This window comes from Trachypithecus francoisi, unplaced genomic scaffold (genome assembly GCF_009764315.1).
Source record: "Trachypithecus francoisi isolate TF-2019V2 unplaced genomic scaffold, Tfra_2.0 Lachesis_group17, whole genome shotgun sequence".
In the NCBI taxonomy this organism is placed as follows: Eukaryota; Metazoa; Chordata; class Mammalia; order Primates; family Cercopithecidae; genus Trachypithecus; species Trachypithecus francoisi.
The window spans coordinates 63,608,685-63,628,638 of NW_022681462.1; the positions used below are offsets into that span (position 1 = coordinate 63,608,685).

Genomic DNA, 19,954 nt, shown 5'->3' on the forward strand with positions numbered 1-19,954 from the left:
AAAAACAAGATTCATTTAGGGCTGAGGAAACTGTAGGCCCACAAAAAACTTTAAGCACATTGTTTAGGGTGCACAGCTAGATACTTGTAGAGACAGAAAAGCTAAATCCCCATTCTCCAAATTTGCAAAAGACTCCCCTTGGTTTTATACTTTTAACTGTAATTATATATTAGAAATCACAGATCTTCACACTTCAAAACTCTCACCAATTACTGTGGCCTACTATATACAAAATGACTCATAACAGGCCAAATTCAACAAGCCCATTACACCATCATTGTAAGTTATATCATTCAAATGTATTTTCTCCTAAAAAAAAAAAAGAATCAAAACATAAAAGTGTTAGGAGAAAATACAGGTAACTACGTAACCTTGAGTGGAAGAGCTTGGTATGATATCAAAGTTCTCCCGCAAAGAAAAGAAAAAAGACTGACAATCTAACTTTATAAAAAGTAATTTCATATCTTAAAAATAGCATATATAAAATCAAAAGGTTATATTAAGATTATGATACTTAGCTTCTCAGGGTTGAACGTAAAAAAGAAAAGGGCCTTAAGACTGAAAAATACATTCTCAATTTATCAGGGTAACCACTAAATTTTTTTTTTTTAACTAAATGGAATTTTTTTTTTTTGAAACAGAGTCTTGCTCTGTCGTCCAGCCTGGAATGCAGTGGCACAATCTTGGCTCACTGCAAGCCCCACCTCCCAGGTTCACGCCATTCTCCTGCCTCAGCCTCCCGAGTAGCTGGGACTACAGGCACCCGGCACCATACCCGGGTAATTTCTTTTTGTATTTTTAGTAGAGACGGGGTTTCACCGTGTTAGGCAGGATGGTCTCGATCTCCTGACCTCGTGATCTGCCCTCCTTGGCCTCCCAAAGTGCTGGGATTACAGGCGTGAAGCGCTGTGCCCAGCTTACTAAATGGAATTTTTTAAAGACTGTGTAACTAATAAGCAAATCCTAGGATGAACTGGAATACATCTAAAAGGCAAGAATGGAGGATTAAAAAAAAAATAGATGAAACAAGAAAGACGGCAGATTTAAACTCAAACATATCAGCAATTACATTAAACAGACTAGCTTCTCCCTTCTCTTGTTCCTGAATAATTTTGTCCAACACCATTAGATTTGCTTAGCTAAGCAAAACAAATCTTTCAGGGAGTGGAGGGGGAAATAGTGGCCAAAACTGGTCCAGAATGGGATATTCATGGCTAACCACAGTAAGCATAGCTTTAGGATGGCTACAGGGATGGGCAATGTGGAGTGAGGAAGGCATACGCATGAAGGTTAGCCATGATAGAAGAGAGTTATAAATATGGGCCGGGCGCGGTGGCTCAAGCCTGTAATCCCAGCACTTTGGGAGGCCGAGACGGGCGGATCACGAGGTCAGGAGATCGAGACCATCCTGGCTAACACGGTGAAACCCCGTCTCTATTAAAAATACAAAAAACTAGCCGGGCGAGGTGGCGGGCGCCTGTAGTCCCAGCTACTCGGGAGGCTGAGGCAGGAGAATGGCGTGAACCCGGGAGGCGGAGCTTGCAGTGAGCCGAGATTGCGCCACTGCACTCCAGTCTGGGCGACAGAGCGAGACTCCGCCTCAAAAAAAAAAAATAAATAAATATGAAAAGGGAGAAAACTACAAAAAATCCTGTAATACTGTACAGTTGCGGGCAGGACAAAAAGATGCTACAACAAGTTTTAAGAGGTTCTCATTGGCTGAAACAGTTTATAATGCAACGAATAGAAGAGGAATCCGCGAGTCTGTGCTCATATAAATAAACAGGTAGAAAAGAAAATTTTTCCTTGCAGTAAAATGCTAACACATATAAAAAGAATGACTGAGCCAGGCGCTGTGGTTCACGCCTGTAATGCCAGCACTTTCGGAGGCCAAGGTGGGCAGATTACCTGAGGTCAGGAAGTTTGAGATCAGCCTGACCAGCATGGAGAAATCCCATCTCTATTAAAAATACAAAACTGGCCGGGCATGGTGGCACGTGCCTGTAATCCCAGCTACTCAGGAGGGTGAGGCAGGAGAGTCACTTGAACCTGGGAGGCAGAGGGTGCGGTGAGCTGAGATCACGCCATTGCACTCCAGCCTGGGCAACAACAGCAAAACTCCATCTCAAAAAAAAAAAAAAAAGAATGACTAAATCAGAAAATCACCAGTTGGCTATCACTCTTCAGGCAAAAATCACAAATGGATGCTAAAACTATCTGCTGAAATCTTAATGGGTAATAGGTTATTAACAATCTCAAAGTGTATCCCCATAGAATACTTATGAGCAAATATAACATATTTATTAAATACTTATTAGGTATAACATAATTATTAATTAAGTAACCTGAAACATAACAACCCAAGAAAGTCACAAAAGATGTTAACATTATAAATCAACATCGCATGCCTCCCTGATTGTGATGCACTGAGAACAATCTACAATCACTTCCACGGTATTCCTGCCAATGTATAATCTAGATCTTATCAAGAGGAAACATCAGCCAACCCAAGCTGCACATTCCACAAACCTGTAATCTTAAAAAATGTAAAGGTCCACAGAAATAAAAAAAAGAAATAAAAGAAAAAAAAAAATAGAACTTTTTCCATTGAGGGAGAGACTAAAGAGGTATGATAGCTAAATGCAGCACACATGCTCTAGACTGCACCTGGACCTACATATGATATTACTGGGATAATCAGGGAAATTTAAATGGGATCTGTGGATTACATATTAATATTGTATCAACGTTAATTCCTTAATTTTTTTCCCCCTCGATACAGAGTCTCGCTCTGTCATCCAGGTTAGAGTGCAGTGGCATGATCTCGGCTCACTGCAACCTCTGCTTTCCAGGTTCAAGCAGTTCTCCCACCTCAGCCTCCCGAGTAGCTGGGATTACAGGCACCCGTCACCAGGCCTGACTAATTTTTGTATTTTTAGCACAGATGGGATTTAACCATATTGGCCAGGCTGGTCTTGAACTCCTGACCTCCTGATCCGCCGACCTTGGCCTCCCAAAGTGCTGGGATTACAGGTGTGAGCCACCGTGCCGGGCCAATTTCTTAATTTTTACGGATGTACTACAGTTATGTAGTGTTATGTAATCTTCGTTTTATTAAGGAGTACTGATATATATCACATTTGCAACTTTCAATTGATTTGGCTCAGGAAAAAGGTAGTAACATGGGGGGCAGGGGAGTAAGAGGAGAGAGAGGGGAGAGGGAAGGAAGGAGGAAGAGAGAAAATGAGAATGCTACAGAAAGTATATACAGAGATGCACCAAACGTGGTATTATATAAACAAATGAGGAATCTAGGTAAAGAATACTACATGTACATGGGAGCTCCTGTGATACTTTTGCAACTTTTCTGTATGTTTAAAATTATTAGGCTGGGTGTGGTGGCTCACGCCTGTAATCCCAGCAGTTTGGTAGGCCGATGTGGGAGGATCGCTTGAGTCCAGGAATTTGAGACCACCCTGGGCAACACAGTGAGGCTCATCTCTACAAAAAATAAAGAAAACTAGCCAGCTGTGGTGGCACATGCCTGTAGTTCCAGCTACTTGGGAGAAGCTGAGGTGAGAGGATCACTTGAGCCCAGGGAGTTGAGGCTGCAGTGAGCCGAGATCACGCCCCTGTACTCCAGCCTGAGCAACAAGAAGAGCAAGACCCTGTCTCAAAAAAATAAAAAAAATTATTGCCAAATGAAATTTTAAAAAATATGTAAAATAATCTTTTGAAACACTAATCTTAACTCTATCAATAAAAGGGAAAGGATACTGTAATGAATTCCAATGATAATTAAACCAGGAAGGGAGAATTAGTATTAGTGGAATTAGAGTACTTGGTTTTCATGATATTGTTAAGGGAAATTTCAACGGCTTCTCCACTTACTAGTAGGAATGTATGCAGGGAAAGAAAAAGAAAAAAAAAAAAAAAACCAGCAAGCTCTAACCAACTACCTTCAAATTATGTTTCTCTTTGGTGGTGAAACAGACATATTTGTCTTCTCCCTGTCAATAAATCTCCACACATTGGTCCAAGACAGTAAATTTTAGACAGATGTGTTTTTTCAAGGACTTGTTTGAAATACTTGTTTGTCCTATGTAATTTTTTTGGCGGGGGGAGACGGAGTCTCGCTCTGTCGCCCAGGCTGGAGTGCAGTGGTATGATCTCACCTCACTGCAACCTCCACCTCCCAGATTGAAGCAATTCTCCTGCCTGAGCCTCCTGAGTAGCTGAGACTACACGTGCATGCCACCATTTCCGGCTAATTTTTTGTATTTTTAGTAGAGACGGGGTTTCACCATGTTAGCCAGGATGGTGTCGATCTGACCTCGTGATCTGCCCGCCTCAGCCCTCAGCCTCCCAAAGTGCTGGGATTACAGGTGTGAGCCACCGCGCCTGGCCAGGAAATTTTAAAATAATCATTTGATAAACAAAAATAATACTTTCCCTCTCTAAATTTTTTTTTTTCTTGAGATAGAGTCTTGCTGTGTCACCCAGGCGACAAAAGTGCTAGGATTACAGGCATGAGCTACCATGCCTGGCCTGTCTGTATTTTTAAAAAGCTTCTGTCTTACCTTCAACCCGTGATTCCAAGTGCTTATCCAACTCTGAATCTTTTTTCACCGCTTCATCTGAGACCTTGGGAGCATTTGAAAAGCAAACTAGTACAATACTCATGTTATCTCGACTTCCCTGTATATTAAAGAAAAAAAAGAAAAAAATTGTATTTCTACAGTCTATCAACTATTATTTACTTCAAAATACTTTAAGCAATTATAGTTTATTTAATCATCCAGAATGTTTATGTTCAACACATTCATTTTTATTCCAATGAACTACTGAAAACACAACTTGAAGAAACAAGGTGTCTATTATATGGGTAGATCTGTAAGTATTTTTCTATTTTTAATTCTGGTGAACTATTCTTCCCATCACCATTCCAGTCTGAGAAATGAAGATATCTTCAATACATATTAAATCTTCTAACTATTTCCCACTCAAGACTGTGTATTCCCAAACTGGCTTAAGTCCACAATGGATCCTCCCAAACACATATGCAAATGTTTTCCAGCTTAGCTTTTACACTGCATCAGAGCAATGCTACAACTGTGAATTTAACATAGCTGAAATTTGTTATCCAGCGGAATACCCAAAATGCTAAACTGAACAATTATTATTATTATTTTTTGAGACAAAGTTTCACTCTTGTTGCCCAGGCTGGAGCACAATGGCACAATCTTGGCTCACTGCAACCTCCGCCTCCCAGGTTCAAGCGATTCTCCTGCCTCAGCCTCCTGAGTAGCTGGGATTACAGGCAACCGCCACCATGCCCGGCTAATTTTTTTATATTTAGTAGAGAGAGGGTTTCACCATGTTGACCTGGCTGGTCTTGAACTTCTGACCTCAGGTGATCCATCCACCTCAGCCTCCCAAAGTGCTGGGATTCACAGGCATGAGTCACCGCACCCAGCCCCACAACTATTAATACAAGAAACCATTCAAAGGGCACAGCAACATTAGACTGTAACTGGACAACTGAGATCCAATTGTAGTCATATAATAACTTTTAAAGAAAAGACATCAGATTGTTGTACAGTCACAAATAGTTTCAGAGTCTTTATAAAGTGGCTAAAATAGCTAATTTAAGGACATATTTTATTTATCCCTTTTAACCACACCCTCACAAATTACCTGCATTAAAAAGGAAGCACAGGCCGGGCGCAGTGGCTCACGCCTGTAATCCCAGCAATTTGGGAGGCTGAGGCGGGTGGATCACAAGGTCAGGGGTTCAAGACCAGCCTCATTAACATGGTGAAACTCTGTCTCTACTAAAAATACAAAAATTATCCAGGCGTGGTGGCATGTGTCTGTAATCCCAGCTATTCAGGAGGCTGAGGCAGGAGAATCACTTGAACCCGGCAGGTGGAGGTTGCAATGAGAAATTATCCAGGCATGGTGGCACATGCCTGTAATCCCAGCTATTCAGGAGGCTGAGGCAGGAGAATCACTTGAACTCGGGAGGTAGAGGTTGCAATGAGCTGAGATTGTGCCCCTGTACTCCAGCCTGGGGGACAGAGTGAGTCTCCGTCTCAAAAAAAAAAAAAAAAAGCAAAAAGCAAAAAACCAGGCACTGTGGCTCATGGCTGTAATCTCAGTACTTTGGGAGGCCTCGGGGAGCAGACCATTTGAACCCAAGAGTTCCAGACCAGCCTGGGCATAATGGCAAAACCTTATCTCTACAGAAAATAAAAAAATTGAGCTTGGTGGCGCACACCTGTAGTCCCAGGTCCCAGCTACTCAGGAGACTGAGGTGGAAGGATCACTTAAGCCTGGGAGGTAGAGATTGCAGTGAGCCGTGATGACACCACTACACTTTAGCCTGGGCAACAGAGCAAGACTCTGTCTCAAAAAATAAAAAAAAGAAAGCAAGCACATACTACTCTAGTACCATGAGATTATGTGCAATAAGTTAAAACTATCTTCTCATTACTTTTCTAAAGGTATATTACTTTAACTGAGTTTCTAAGAGTAGGAACAGATTAAACTGTTCTTAGAACAATGATTTTTTTTTTTAACTTTTTCTGTTCACTCTAAAAAACTAAGACAATGGAGGTGGTAGGCTATTTTGTCTGACAGTGGAGTTTGCCAAATTTGCCAACTCAAGTGAAAGAAACCAAGACCACACCCATTCTAGTCTTTTCAGTTATTATGGTCAGAATCTAGGCAGGCATGGCTTGGTTCAGACTTGTGCCTTTCAGAACCTACATGACCCAGCCCAAAAGACAGGTGGCCTTGAATAACTTCTGCCTTCACCTCCTAATTCAATGGGAGTAGAGTCTGAAGGCAGTGAAGGTTGGGTCTTCAGAAGACTTCAAAATAAATTAACTTGCCACAGATTGTTGTGCTTTGGAAGAAGGAATCAACATGAGTATTTCATTAGATTACCGGTTATCTGGAAAAACAAGAATTTCCAAATTGGCCAAATTAATCTCATTCCTTAATGAAATCCACCAAAACTTTTATATTAGAAATACTGTATGTATTTGGTTATATGAATATACTTGTATAAATGTCATAAGGGCAGGTCAAGCAAAAATTTTTAATTAAAAATCATTTTAAAGTACACCATGGATATTCAAGAATCAAACAGCTGGACATGGTGGCTGCCTGTAATCCCAGCAGTTTGGGAGGCAGAGGAAGGAGGATCATTTGAAGCCAGGAGTTTGAGACTAGCCCGGGCAACATAGTGAGACACCCATTTCTAAAACAAAACAACAACAAAAAAGAATCAAAGCATAATTACATTTTATAAAGCAATTTTATGAATAAACAGAATTAATGCCTTACACTTTTAGAAATCTAATTTCTTTAACCCTTTTTAGTTTTGGTGACAATAACATGAGCATTCTTGAATATTTCCTTATCTAATTTCCATTAGATTTTTGTAAGTTATAAAATACAGATACTTCTGGAAAATTAATTGAAAGAGAGTTCCAATAAGTTTATGGCTTTCCAGAGATATTTAAGGGAAATAATTTATATTTACACTTCAGGCATGTGTGATTTCAATGATGTTGCTTCTTAGCCACCTTGCCTGGCTTGCTTCTATTTCTATGGTAAAGATGGCTTTCCCCTAAACACCAAGTATGAACATGTTTCAGTAGCTGTTATACAGCAACAGAAAAGGTCCTTTCCTTTGTGCTACTCTGTTTTTTAGAGACAAATCATCCTTGTATAATCAGTATAAAGTTTCCACTAAGTCCATAAATAAAACATGTTTTTTTTTCTAAATCCAGTTTGGATAACTAAAGAAATTAGCTCTGCATATAAAAATTGATTATTTCATTACATGTTCTTTTTACTTTTTACAACAGCATGGTGGTTAACACGTTCAATAATTACAGTACTAGATCAAAGAAGTCAGTGCCCCTGCCATAAATAAGGGCACCTAAACTTAAACAGAAAATAATCTGATATAGTATTTTGTTTTTGTTTTTTGAGACAGAGTCTCACTCTGTCGCCCAGGCTGGAGTGCAATGGCATGATCTCAGTTCAAGCAATTCTCCTGAGTTTAGAACTAAACAATTATTGAGGGGGTTACATTTTCTATGTTATATAAATTAATACAGAATGATATTGCCTTTGGAAAATAATAATTCCCTCAATTTTATCCAACTATGAGGTACTATCTCATGTTTTAAAATAAATAGGCTTCTGGTAGATGGTATATAAATGAAATTTTGGAAAATCAAGTAATATTTTAAAAGAACAATTTAAAAGAATACTGACTTCTATGATTTAAGAAAAACAAAGCAGATGACAAAGTAACAAGCATAGCATGATTTTTTTCAGTAAAATAGAAAAAAAGAAAATCCTATTTTATGTTTATACATTTCTATCAATAATCACAGAGAACCATTTGGAAAGATATACAGCAAACCATAAGCACTGGTTTCCTAAGGGGGATGAGACTGGAAAGCAGAAACATCAAGGGGAATCACTTTACTTCAAACATCTTTGTATTTGTTACAAAAAAAATATTTAGTCTCAATGTTTCCCTTGGGGAAAAATTTTTCAGACCATGAAAACCGACACACACACACACCACACACACACACACACACATTCTTTATCAGATCCTTCTGGGAAATATTGCTAACAAAAATACTAAACTTGAGTCAGAAAACTAGTCTCAGCCTCAATACTCCTCAAGTATATGACTTACGGATATCTTTTAATATCAAACAACCTCCATTTCCTTACTTGTAAATTAAAAAATAAAAACTTTTATTTTGTTCACCTCAGAAAATTACTATGAGGATTAATAAGTACGTACAATTTACAAGTTATGAAAAGCTATGCAAGTAGCAGTTACGTATTCTATATAACCCGAAATTAGTTGGCAGTAAACACCATAAATGCCAGCATTGGAAATAAAATGAGAGGGCTGCTTTCTTAGCTACCATTCTCCCCTCGAGTTAAATACCTAATTTAAATAGGATAATACCTGACCATAGTCATCCAACACTTACAGCTTAATATTATTTGGCAACCCTGAAAAATGCTTAATTTTTTTTTTTTTTTTTTTGAGATGGAGTCTCGTTCTGTCGCCCAGGCTGGAGTGCAGTGGCACAATCTCGGCTCACCGCAAGCTCCACCTCTCGGGTTCACGCCATTCTCTGCCTCAGCCTCCGAAGTAGCTGGGACTACAGGCGCCCGCCACAACCTCCGGACAATTTTTTCTATTTTTTAGTAGAGACAGGGTTTCACCGTGTTAACCAGGATGGCCTCTATCTCCTGACCTCATGATCCTGACTACCTCATATGGTTGTGAAAATTACATGAGTTAAAATGTATAAAATATTTAGAATAGCAGTTGGCTTACAGAAAGCAACAATTTACTAATACTATCATGATTATGATAACCTCCCACGATTTAATGAGTTAAGATCAAAGTGCTTATAAATTATGAAGGTATGACAAGTGATGGAAATGTTAGAAAAAACTAAGACTTCATTTAAATCTCCTATCAGGGAAACATCTACTTATTAATGTTTCCTCTCCTCTTAAAGCAGGTAACTACTGCGCAATCGCTAAGTGCTTTCCATGAATTTTTAACTTACAATTTTTCTGAGTAAATTCAAAGTAATTATATTTGATCTTATTGCTAACCCTTGCTTTTACAATACAAATACATGGAAAAACAAAATTATGAAGTTAAACAGAAATGAAGGTTGTCATAAGTAACTTTCAATGGTTCAAAAATAATTTTAAGTCTGTTTTGTTTCAACTCAAACCTCCAAATTGATTTCAATTTGAATGCAGCCCCATTAGAAGGAACTATGATGGTCAGCTTCCATTAACATTGAATGAATCACGGGCCCCAACCTCTTGTCTGTTATTATCATTCCTCATTTCTGAGATTCTAGGATGCCATCTAGAATCTTTTTTTTTTTTTTTTTTTTTTTGAGATGGAGTCTCGCTCTGTCACCCAGGCTGGAGTGCAGTGGCCAGATCTCAGCTCACTGCAAGCTCTGCCTCCCAGGTTTACGCCATTCTCCTGCCTCAGCCTCCAGTAGCTGGGACTACAGGAGCCCACCACCTCGCCCGGTTAGTTTTTTTTATTTTTTTAGAAGAGACGGGGTTTCACCGTGTTGGCCAGGATGGTCTCAATCTCCTGACCTCGTGATCTGCCCGTCTCGGCCTCCCAAAGTGCTGGGATTACAGGCTTGAGCCACCGCGCCCGGCCTCTGGAATCTTTTAACACCATCAACATGAACATTTAATCACTCTAAATTGATAAAAGCTATCAAGTGAAGATATACCACCAGAAATATTTAAACCTCATTCAAAAGGGTCGAGTCAAAATTCTCAAAAACTAGCATCCTTTCAATAGATAAGAGTTAATCTACTAATATAAACTTCTTTCCTTAGTCCAAATTACAGACCTAATAGATTTTTTGGCTATTCCCTCACAACTACATTCTTTCAATAAAATACTATGCAGTCAAGAAAAATTATACAGATCAATACTTATAGGCATGGAGATCTCTCTACAACATATTGTTGGAAAAGGCAGGCTGTAGAATAACAAGTATAATCACCTCGGTTTTATAAAAATACACACACTCACAGGCAGGCAGAAAAGACTGGAAAGATATACACTGCAGCAATCAAAGTAGCTGACTTAGGTGGATGGCAAAATTTTGAGTGTTTGTTTATATTTTTTGTATCATCTGGATTTTTTCCCCAATAATAAGTATATACTTTTTACATATATATAATTGGGGAAAACGCTGTTTTCATCAGTCAGGCAACAAACATACGCCTATGCTTGTCTCAAAAATCTACAGGTCAGAATCGCTTCATTTAGATTTCGAAGACAAATACATTAATTTTAGACCCACTTACTATTTGATCACTGACAACCATCAATACTTCTTTACTTAACTCATCCAGAAGTAAAAAGATACAGTGTGTTAAAAATAAAAATCAGGCCGGGCGTGGTGGCTCAAGCCTGTAATCCCAGCACTTTGGGAGGCCGAGACAGGTGGATCACGAGGTCAGGATATCGAGACCATCCTGGCTAACACAGTGAAACCCCGTCTCTACTAAAAATACAAAAAACTAGCCGGGCAAGGTGGCGGGCGCCTGTAGTCCCAGCTATTCAGGAGGCTGAGGCAGGAGAATGGCGTGAACCCGGGAGGCGGAGCTTGCAGTGAGCTGAGATCCGGCCACTGCACTCTGCACTCCAGCCTGGGTGACAGAGCAAGACTCAGTCTCAAAAAAAAAATAAAAATAAAAATAAAAATCAGAGGAGCTAGAGGTACCATCATTAAAATTCTTTCAGAAAAAGGCTGTCCACTGACAAGAACAGCTTTTAAATTTTTTGTTTTTGAAACTTTTTCCATTCTATCAAAAATAAATCGGTATTTAACCAAAATCTGGGCATATCCAGAGACCCAGAGATCCTTTCTGAAAAACTGTCTGGTTATGCCCATACCTTCCACAGTAAATTTTGGAGTAGGGAGACAGAATGGTTCTAATCTAGACAGATTTATTTATTTCATATAACTAAAGGTCAGTTTTATCTTGATATCTTTTCAGTTAGAGAATACTTACTCCAGACACTCTGGCCAGATAACTCAAATTTTAACTGAATTATATATAGATGCTGTCAAAAACCCACTTGAAACAACTGAGTATTTTAAAGACATTCAAAGGACTGCCAATTATCAATTACTCTGGACTTTTTTTCTATTACTGTATCAAGCAAATGATTCATAGAAAATTACAAATCTAGGCCGGGCGCGGTGGCTCAAGCCTGTAATCCCAGCACTTTGGGAGGCCGAGACGAGCGGATCACGAGGTCAGCAGATCGAGACCATCCTGGCTAACACGGTGAAACCTCGTCTCTACTAAAAAAATACAAAAAACTAGCCGGGCGAGATGGCGGGCGCCTGTAGTCCCAGCTACTCAGGAGGCTGAGGCAGGAGAATGGCGTGAACCCGGAAAGCGGAGCTTGCAGTGAGCTGAGATCCGGCCACTGCACTCCAGCCCGGGCAACAGAGCGAGACTCCACCTCAAAAAAAAAAAAAAAAAAAAGAAAATTACAAATCTAAATAAACTTCCGTGTTCCACAGGAATTTTTTACAAGATTACATTTTATATGAGCCTTTGGTTTTTAATCAGAAATAATACAAACATCTATATGAAAAGAATTTTATCTTCTACAAAAGATAGTATCCATCAAGTCATGTAATACTTAGAGAGCCACATGTAAATCCTTTTTAGATTGTACTGCCAGGTAAGAGTTGCTTTTAGAAGACAATGAGAAATATATAACCCATATTTTTATTTCAGTTTTTGTCTTCACCGCTAGAAGACTCAGAACTAAATTTTATATAGGCTAGGCATCTAGTACATCTGCCAATATTTTACATGGCTCTTGATCTTTTAGTAACATCTAGTACAGAATTCTACTATATACATATTTTATCAAGCTGCTTCATAATCAGGTGTAAGATGGTTACTGCCAATGTCAAAAAACAGTCACAATTCGGTGTAAATGCTTCTGCTACAGCAACAAGCCATAAAGTACTTAAATGACAACAAATGTCTCAAATTTATCAAGCTTAATTTTCAAATTAGAAGGTTGGGACAGACAGGGATGGCAAAGAAAACAATGGTTTCATTGCTGGTAAAGACAGTATTTCAAAATATACAGCTTCTATGAAAATATTAAGTTTTAAAATTTTAAGTTTACTTAACTTTACCTACCGTACCTTTTCAAAATTAACGTTATTTTAATGACAAAAAAATTTACATACCTTATGTAAACAAGTGTCCACTACCCAATTGCACACATTTTCCAGATCATCAGACACCTCAAGCCTAGATTTAACAAATTCACAGAGCTCCTCATTACTCATAACATCCCAGATCCCATCACAAGCCAAGATGATAAATTCATCCTCTTCTGCTCTTAAAATTTCATAAACCTCAGGCTCTGGAGAAACAAGTTGTTCTGTCGGGCCCTTGCCATCAACACACTTGTAATCATAGTCCCCCAGAGCACGAGACACTGCTAATGAACCATTAACACGCTGTATCATCACGCTGCCTCCTGCATTTTGGATTCGCTCCTTTTCCCTTGGATTGCAAGGTTTGTGATCCTGGGTAGAAAAGCAGACTTGTCCATTCCTATACAGAACAGCACGTGAATCACCACAGTTGATAAAGTAGATATGCTTAGGTGAAATCATAACTCCCACTGCAGTTGAACCACTCCTGTCCATCCCATTTCTGAGGTCTGAAAAGTTACGCATGTATTCATCTATTTTCAAAAATCCAGTTCTGATACCATTCTTAACATTTTCCACTGAAAGCTCAAGAGCAGATCCTGATTTTCCAGCTGCCCTAAAGTCTTCGTTAGTAGTGATGTGTTCTAATAAATGTGTTGAGCAGTAATTTGCCACTCGGGATCCAGCATGACCATCATAAACTGCAAAAAATGACCAGTCTTCCAAGCCGTGAGGAATACCTACAACAGCTGTGTGTGCATCTTCCATTTCTACTCTCCATCCTTGCATGCTGCTCAGGCCATAACGTAAACCATTCCCAGCACCATGAGCATTATGTTTTTCAGTTTTGGGTTTATCCAAAAATGCACCCATGTTTAGCAATAAATCTGGAAAAAAAAAAAAATACAGGTGTTAAATGTTTAAATTTGACAGAAAGTGTATCTAAAATATTCCCTCTATAGTCTAGTAACTCCTATCTCGATTTTTTTTAGTATTATTCTAATTTACAGAACAACAGCAAAAGCCCAACAAATTTCCTCCCCTACATCCTACAGAACAGTGGTTTCTCAGCCCTAGCACATAAGAATAATCAGACCAATTAAATCAGAAACCCTAGGGATGGGACACAGATATCATCTTTTAAAAGCCTCTCTGGTGACTTGTATGTGCAGCCACGTTGAGTCCACTGTTCTAGGAGAAAGGAAAAACGAGAAATAAAACTTCGTTAATAATTTTCTTCTGATTTAATTTCCAAGGTGAGTCCAGGGTTCGACATGTAAGTTTATAGAACACTGGACAATGAGAATACTCAAAACAATGAGTCATCTTGTTCAGTAAATTAAGGTAGAAAGGTATGCTAATATATTTTAGAAGACTTTCAAAAGCAAGTATTGAAATCAAGATTTCTCCTGCCAGAGAACCTGAAGACAACCTCAAAATTCAATTAAAACATAAAAATCTCCATTCTACACACATTTGGTTTTACCACTTTTACTGTATATCTGTTAAACTGAAAACCGTACCATTACTTGGATTCTGTTAAAAACATACCTTTAACATGGTGCTAAAAAATGGACTTCACATTGCTGAACTTATAATCCATGAAGTAGCTACCCAGCGTTCACTAACAAAGACTTAAAATCCTCAGAACTGGAAAGTACTACTATGCATCACCCTCTCCCCACCTACCCAACTTTACTATTTTATTGAATAAAGCTTTCCCAATTTCAAATGACTTAGACTAGAGTAATGGTTCCCAAGAGTATGCAAAAGAATTATCTGGTATGTTTTCTACATACAATGCTGACCCTACACTCTAACTAGGTGATCTTGGGCAAATTTCTTAGTCACCTGTATCTATACCTCATAGAGATGCTGTGAAGAATGAGTCAATGTAAAGTGCTTAAAACAGCACTTAAAACACAATAAACACCATAAAATGTTTGCTCTTATGGCTGCTCAAAATGCAGACTCCATAGCCCTATTCCCACACCTAAGGATTTTTTTCAATAGATCTTAGATGGAATCATCAAAAAAGCATGCTGGTGATTTAAGGTTTTGAGAGACACTGGTCTAGATCAATTTACCTCCATCCGGGTCTAGGTATCTTTGTGAGATTTTTTTCCAGGTATGATCATTATTGAACTTTAAAATAAAATTACATATCCCCATTTTTAAAAATTTGATGAACCACTCAATGTATATATGTAAATATTTATAAGTTATATATCAGTTTTATAATTTTCCTGGATTATATATAACACTGTATTAATAAATTACAAATGTATTTATTGAAAAGGAGTCCTGAAAGGATAAGATTAAAATAATGTAAAAATTATTTTTCATTCTACCAGCAGAATGTCACATTTTGTACCGAGAGCAATGTAACAGAATATGCTTGATTACTTTTGAACGTGCTGGTTTAATTCTCTGTGATACAAAGATTTTAAAGCTTAGTTCTAAGTACATTTTTATATGCTTGCTTGTATAGGCTATTTCATCTGAAAAGACAACTTTAAAAGATACTTAAATGAAAATGAAACAGAATTGTTGGCTGTATTTATTGTCACTTTTCTTTTTTTTTTTTTTTGGTGGGGGGGGTGGAGTCTCGCTCTGTCGAGTATTGTCATCTCACTGCAACCTCCGCCTCCCAGATGCACAAGCGATTCTCCTGCTTCAGCCACCCAAGTAGCTAGGACTACAGGCACATGCCACCATACCTGGCTTTTTTTTTTTTTTGAGATCTACAGATCTACAGGCACGTGCCACCACACCCAGTTTTTTTTTTTTTTTTTTTGAGATGGAATCTCGCTCTATCACCCAGGCTGGAGTGCAGTGGTGAGATCTTGGCTCCCTGCAACCTCCACCTCCTGGGTTCCAGTGATTCTCCTGCCTCAGCCTCCCAAGTAGCTGGGACTACAGGCACCCGATGCCACGCCCAGCTAATTTTTGTATTTTCAGTAGAGATGGGGTTTCACCACATTGGCCAGGCTGGTCTCAAACTCCTGACCTTGTGATCCGCCTGCCTCAGTGCCGGGATTACAGGCGTGAGCCACCGCGCCTGGCCAAATTCATTTTTGTATTTTTTTTTTTTTTTTTTTTTTTTTTTTTGAGACGGAGTCTTGCTCTGCCACCCAGGCTGGAGTGCAGTGGTCGGATCTCAGCTCACTGCAAGCTCCGCCTCCCGGGTTTACGCCATTCTCCTGCCTCAGCCTCCCGAGTAGCTGGGACTACAGGCGCCCGCCTCGTCGCCCGGCTAGTTTCTTGTATTTTTAAGTAGAGACAGGGTTTCACTGTATTAGCCAGGATGGTCTCGATCTCCTGACCTCGTGATCCGCCCGTCTCGGCCTCCCAAAGTGCTGGGATTACAGGCTTGAGCCACCGCGCCCGGCCTCATTTTTGTATTTTTTAATAGAGAAGGGGTTTCACCATGTTGCCCAGGCTGGTCTCAAACCCCTGACCCCCAGTGATCCGCCTGCCTCCCAAAGTGCTGGGATTACAGGCGTGAGCCATTGTGCCCAGCCTTAAATCACTTTTCAATCCCATCTATCAATTATGGAAAAAAGTTTTGTTGCAGTTTTCATCTTTCCTGATGCTTCTGCAATTAAGGTACTACTCTTTTACATTTTAACAAGCAGGTTCAAAATCCACAAGAACTCTTCATTCAGAATTTTTTTTTTAAAGTTTAGAAATTTCGATTTCCAAATTTGTTTTTCATCTGGGGAGGGATAGCATTAGGAGAAATACCTAATGTAGGTGACGGGTTGATGGGTGCAGCAAACCACCATGGCATGTGTATACCTATGTAACAAAACTGCACATTCTGCACATGTACCCTAGAACTTAAGGTATAATTTAAAATTTTTTTTAAAATAAAATAAAATAAAGGAGAGAAGGAAGGTAGGGTCTTCAATAGAAAGCTATTAGGGTCTCTAAGAATGCGAGGGAGCCTGGAAGGCCAGACTGGAAAACCATCAGGAAACAAAAGAGCCCCTGAGGCTAGGCTGCAAAACCGAATGACGGTTACACCAACAATGGCTTTGCTTACCTACTGTTCATCTTTGTAAAGACTCCTATATTTGGTTTTCTCTCTGAAAGTCACTTGCTCAAGACGCAGAGTCCTGGGAACTGCTGGGAAGGGCACCTAATTGACTAAGCATATGTCACCAGCACACCTTCTGGCTGAATCACTAATTCCATTATTTTGCAAATTGGTAATTTTTTTTTTAAAGTTCCACATTGATCTCATTTTAAATCTGGGGTTGTCCCATAATGATTTTATTTTTTAAATATTATAAACTATCACACATATAAGAGTTTAATGTGTTTATATAGTTAAGGAGTAATAAAACAAACATGCATCCAACCACACTGTTTAAGAACTTAGCCTCTCTCCAATCACATCCCTCTCTGTCCCAAGGTGGTCACTATCCTGAATTTTGTAATTAGTATCCCTTGTAGTTTAACTATACTAATGTGTGGTTGCTCTGTTTTATAATTTGGCACTTTTCAATGATACAAAGTGCAGTACGTACTATTATGTTAATATTTATTTTTCTTGGGCAACATTGTACTTCTGAGATTCATCTACATTGATGCAGAGTTGTAGCTCATTCACTGTATTCCCTTGTATGTGCGTATCAGTTAATTATCCATTCTACTATCAATTAACATTCAAGTTATTTCTCATTTTTTCTTTAATGTACAATGCTCTTTTGAACAATCTTGGTACAAACATATGAGTGTTCCCAGACAATATAATGCAAATTTGACAGTGTAATATAGATTATCGTTTTTTTCTTTTCATTTTTTTTTTTTTTGAGACGGAGTCTTGCTCTGTCACCCAGGCTGGAGTGCAGTGGCGCGATCTCGGCTCACTGCACGCTCCGCCTCCCGGGTTCACGCCATTTTCCTGCCTCAGCCTCCTGAGTAGCTGGGACTACAGACGCCCGCCACCGCGCCCGGCTAATTTTTTTTTTATTTTTAGTAGAGACAGGGTTTCACCGTGGTCTCGATCTCCTGACCTTGTGATCCGCCCGCCTCGGCCTCCCAAAGTGCTGGAGGTTATCTTTTTTCCACCAACAAAAATCATGAAATCATGAAATCATTTCCAAACATTTATTTCCCAAATGCCCTCTACTATATTACTTTCTTTAAAACAATTACTTGCTTAGTAAGTAATCTTGAGTGTAAAGATTAAGAGAGAATGTGTTGGTGGGGGTTGTCGTGTGTATGTGTAATGGGGGTAGTGAAAGAACCTACTTCTCACCTTCCAAAATGGGAGATCAATAGATAATTCCCAGAATTGAAAAATCAAAAAGCAGTACCAGAAGCACATTATTTAGAGATATGAAGATAAATTCCAAAGGAATCAGATGTTAAGGTTCAAAATAGGCCAGGCGCGGTGGCTCACGCCTGTAATCCCGGCACTTTGGGAGGCCGAGGCAGGCAGATCATGAGGTCAGGAGATTGAGACCACCCTGGATAACACGGTGAAAAACCGTCTCTACTAAAAATACAAAAACAAAATTAGCCGGGAGTGGTGACAGGCGCCTGTAGTCCCAGCTACTTGGGAAGCTGAGGCGGCAGAATGGTATGAACCCAGGAGGCAGAGCTTGGAGTGAGCCGAGATCGCACCACTGAACTCCAGCTTGGGCAACAGAGAGAGACTTCATATCAAAAAAAAAAAAAAAAAAAGAGTTCAAAATGGTTGTTTCAGAAGAAAGTTCTCCAAGAAGAAGAGTGCAGAAACCACCAAGTCTTGTAGAATCATTTGGTTAAATTATGAAAATGTATATTTTAGTTAAAAAAAAAAAAAGAAACCTAAATTTTTAGAAAGCATAAAGTAAAACAATATCCCAGTTACTCCAATTTGGTTATATTAATGTATGCAATTATCACATGTTCCCTGAAAATATACACATCTAACATTTATCAATAAAAATAAACAAAACAGTCCTATAAATAAGCAAATAGTAAACATGACAGAAAAATGAACCAAAAAAAAAAAACCCTCACAAATGCATCTTAAATTATGCCCAACCTTACATTAATAAGAGAAATGAAAATTAAGACTATACCAAAATATCACTTTTCATGTATCAGACTGACAAAGATCAAAGGCTTGGTAATCATTCTCCTGGTGATGTTATATAGAAACATAGTAACATTGCTGATAACAATAGACTGGTAGAATCTCAGTGGAAAGCTAAATTAATTTAATAAAAGTCTATCAAAATTACATGTGCACATATCAATCACTTAACAAAATTCTAAAAATGTGCCCACAGGTTTACTCCTGTCTGTACAAACTATTCACTGCAGTGCTGTTAGCAAAAGTAAACATATAAAACAATATTTGTATTACTCACTTGGGAACTGATTAATAGGATATTACAATACCTATTTAACATAAAACATCATATGCTACAATTTGTAGAATATATATATACACACACACACTTGTTTATTTATATGTGTGTACATATTTGTATTCATTCTCTGGAATTATTCCACAACTAGAAATTTTGAAGAAAAGAAGGGTATAAGAGACAGGAGTGAAAGAGATACCTTCCATTATATACAATTTTGTACCTTTCCATTTTAAACTGTGAATGTAAGATCATTTAGTGAATATTATTTCAACTAGGAAAATTCCTTCAGTGAATCTTTTTTTACAAATCAGAAGCTATAATCTATAAAAATCTAAACAATTATATCTAAATCATATATCAATATATCAATGTCCCAATTTTTTTTTTTTTTTCTGCAAACAAATCAAAGAAACAATCACTCACACTGGAACAGACCCAGCCTATGCATGCTGTTTTTAAAAATGAACATCATTTCCTTGAAGAAGTAAATTCATTGGTGAACTCTACTTAAAAACATAATAAATAAACACATGAATTCTACACTCAAGGCAGAATAAGAACTGGGATGCAATGGCCTCTGTTAAGTCAGCATCAAACTTTAATAAAGCATACAAAAGAGATGTATATTATCACAGTAACTGAGGGAAAAGTTCCTTTCTGGAAAAAATGTAGAACAAGACTAAATATTTAATGCTGCTAAAGCATCAAATTCTTCCTAACTGAAATGCAATTCTGTAAGAGATGAAGTGAACAAATTTCTTGTGATAAATT

The 19,954-nt window shown here is 38.5% G+C and overlaps 1 protein-coding gene across 8 annotated transcripts in view; it reads right to left on the reverse strand.

The window, feature by feature from the left end:
- PPM1B (protein phosphatase, Mg2+/Mn2+ dependent 1B) overlaps window positions 1–19,954 on the reverse strand; it is a 92,620-nt gene that overhangs the window by 31,036 nt on the left and 41,630 nt on the right. For 7 of the 8 annotated variants that reach the window (XM_033175843.1, XM_033175846.1, XM_033175840.1 and 4 more), the window contains 2 exons: window positions 12,837–13,696; window positions 4,581–4,698 (listed from right to left, as the gene is read on the reverse strand). In XM_033175843.1, the coding sequence (XP_033031734.1) occupies window positions 4,581–4,698; window positions 12,837–13,682 (964 nt within the window). In that variant the 5' untranslated portion in view covers window positions 13,683–13,696. The remainder of the gene's footprint in view (window positions 1–4,580; window positions 4,699–12,836; window positions 13,697–19,954) is intronic. The other variant, XM_033175847.1, reaches the window with a different exon arrangement.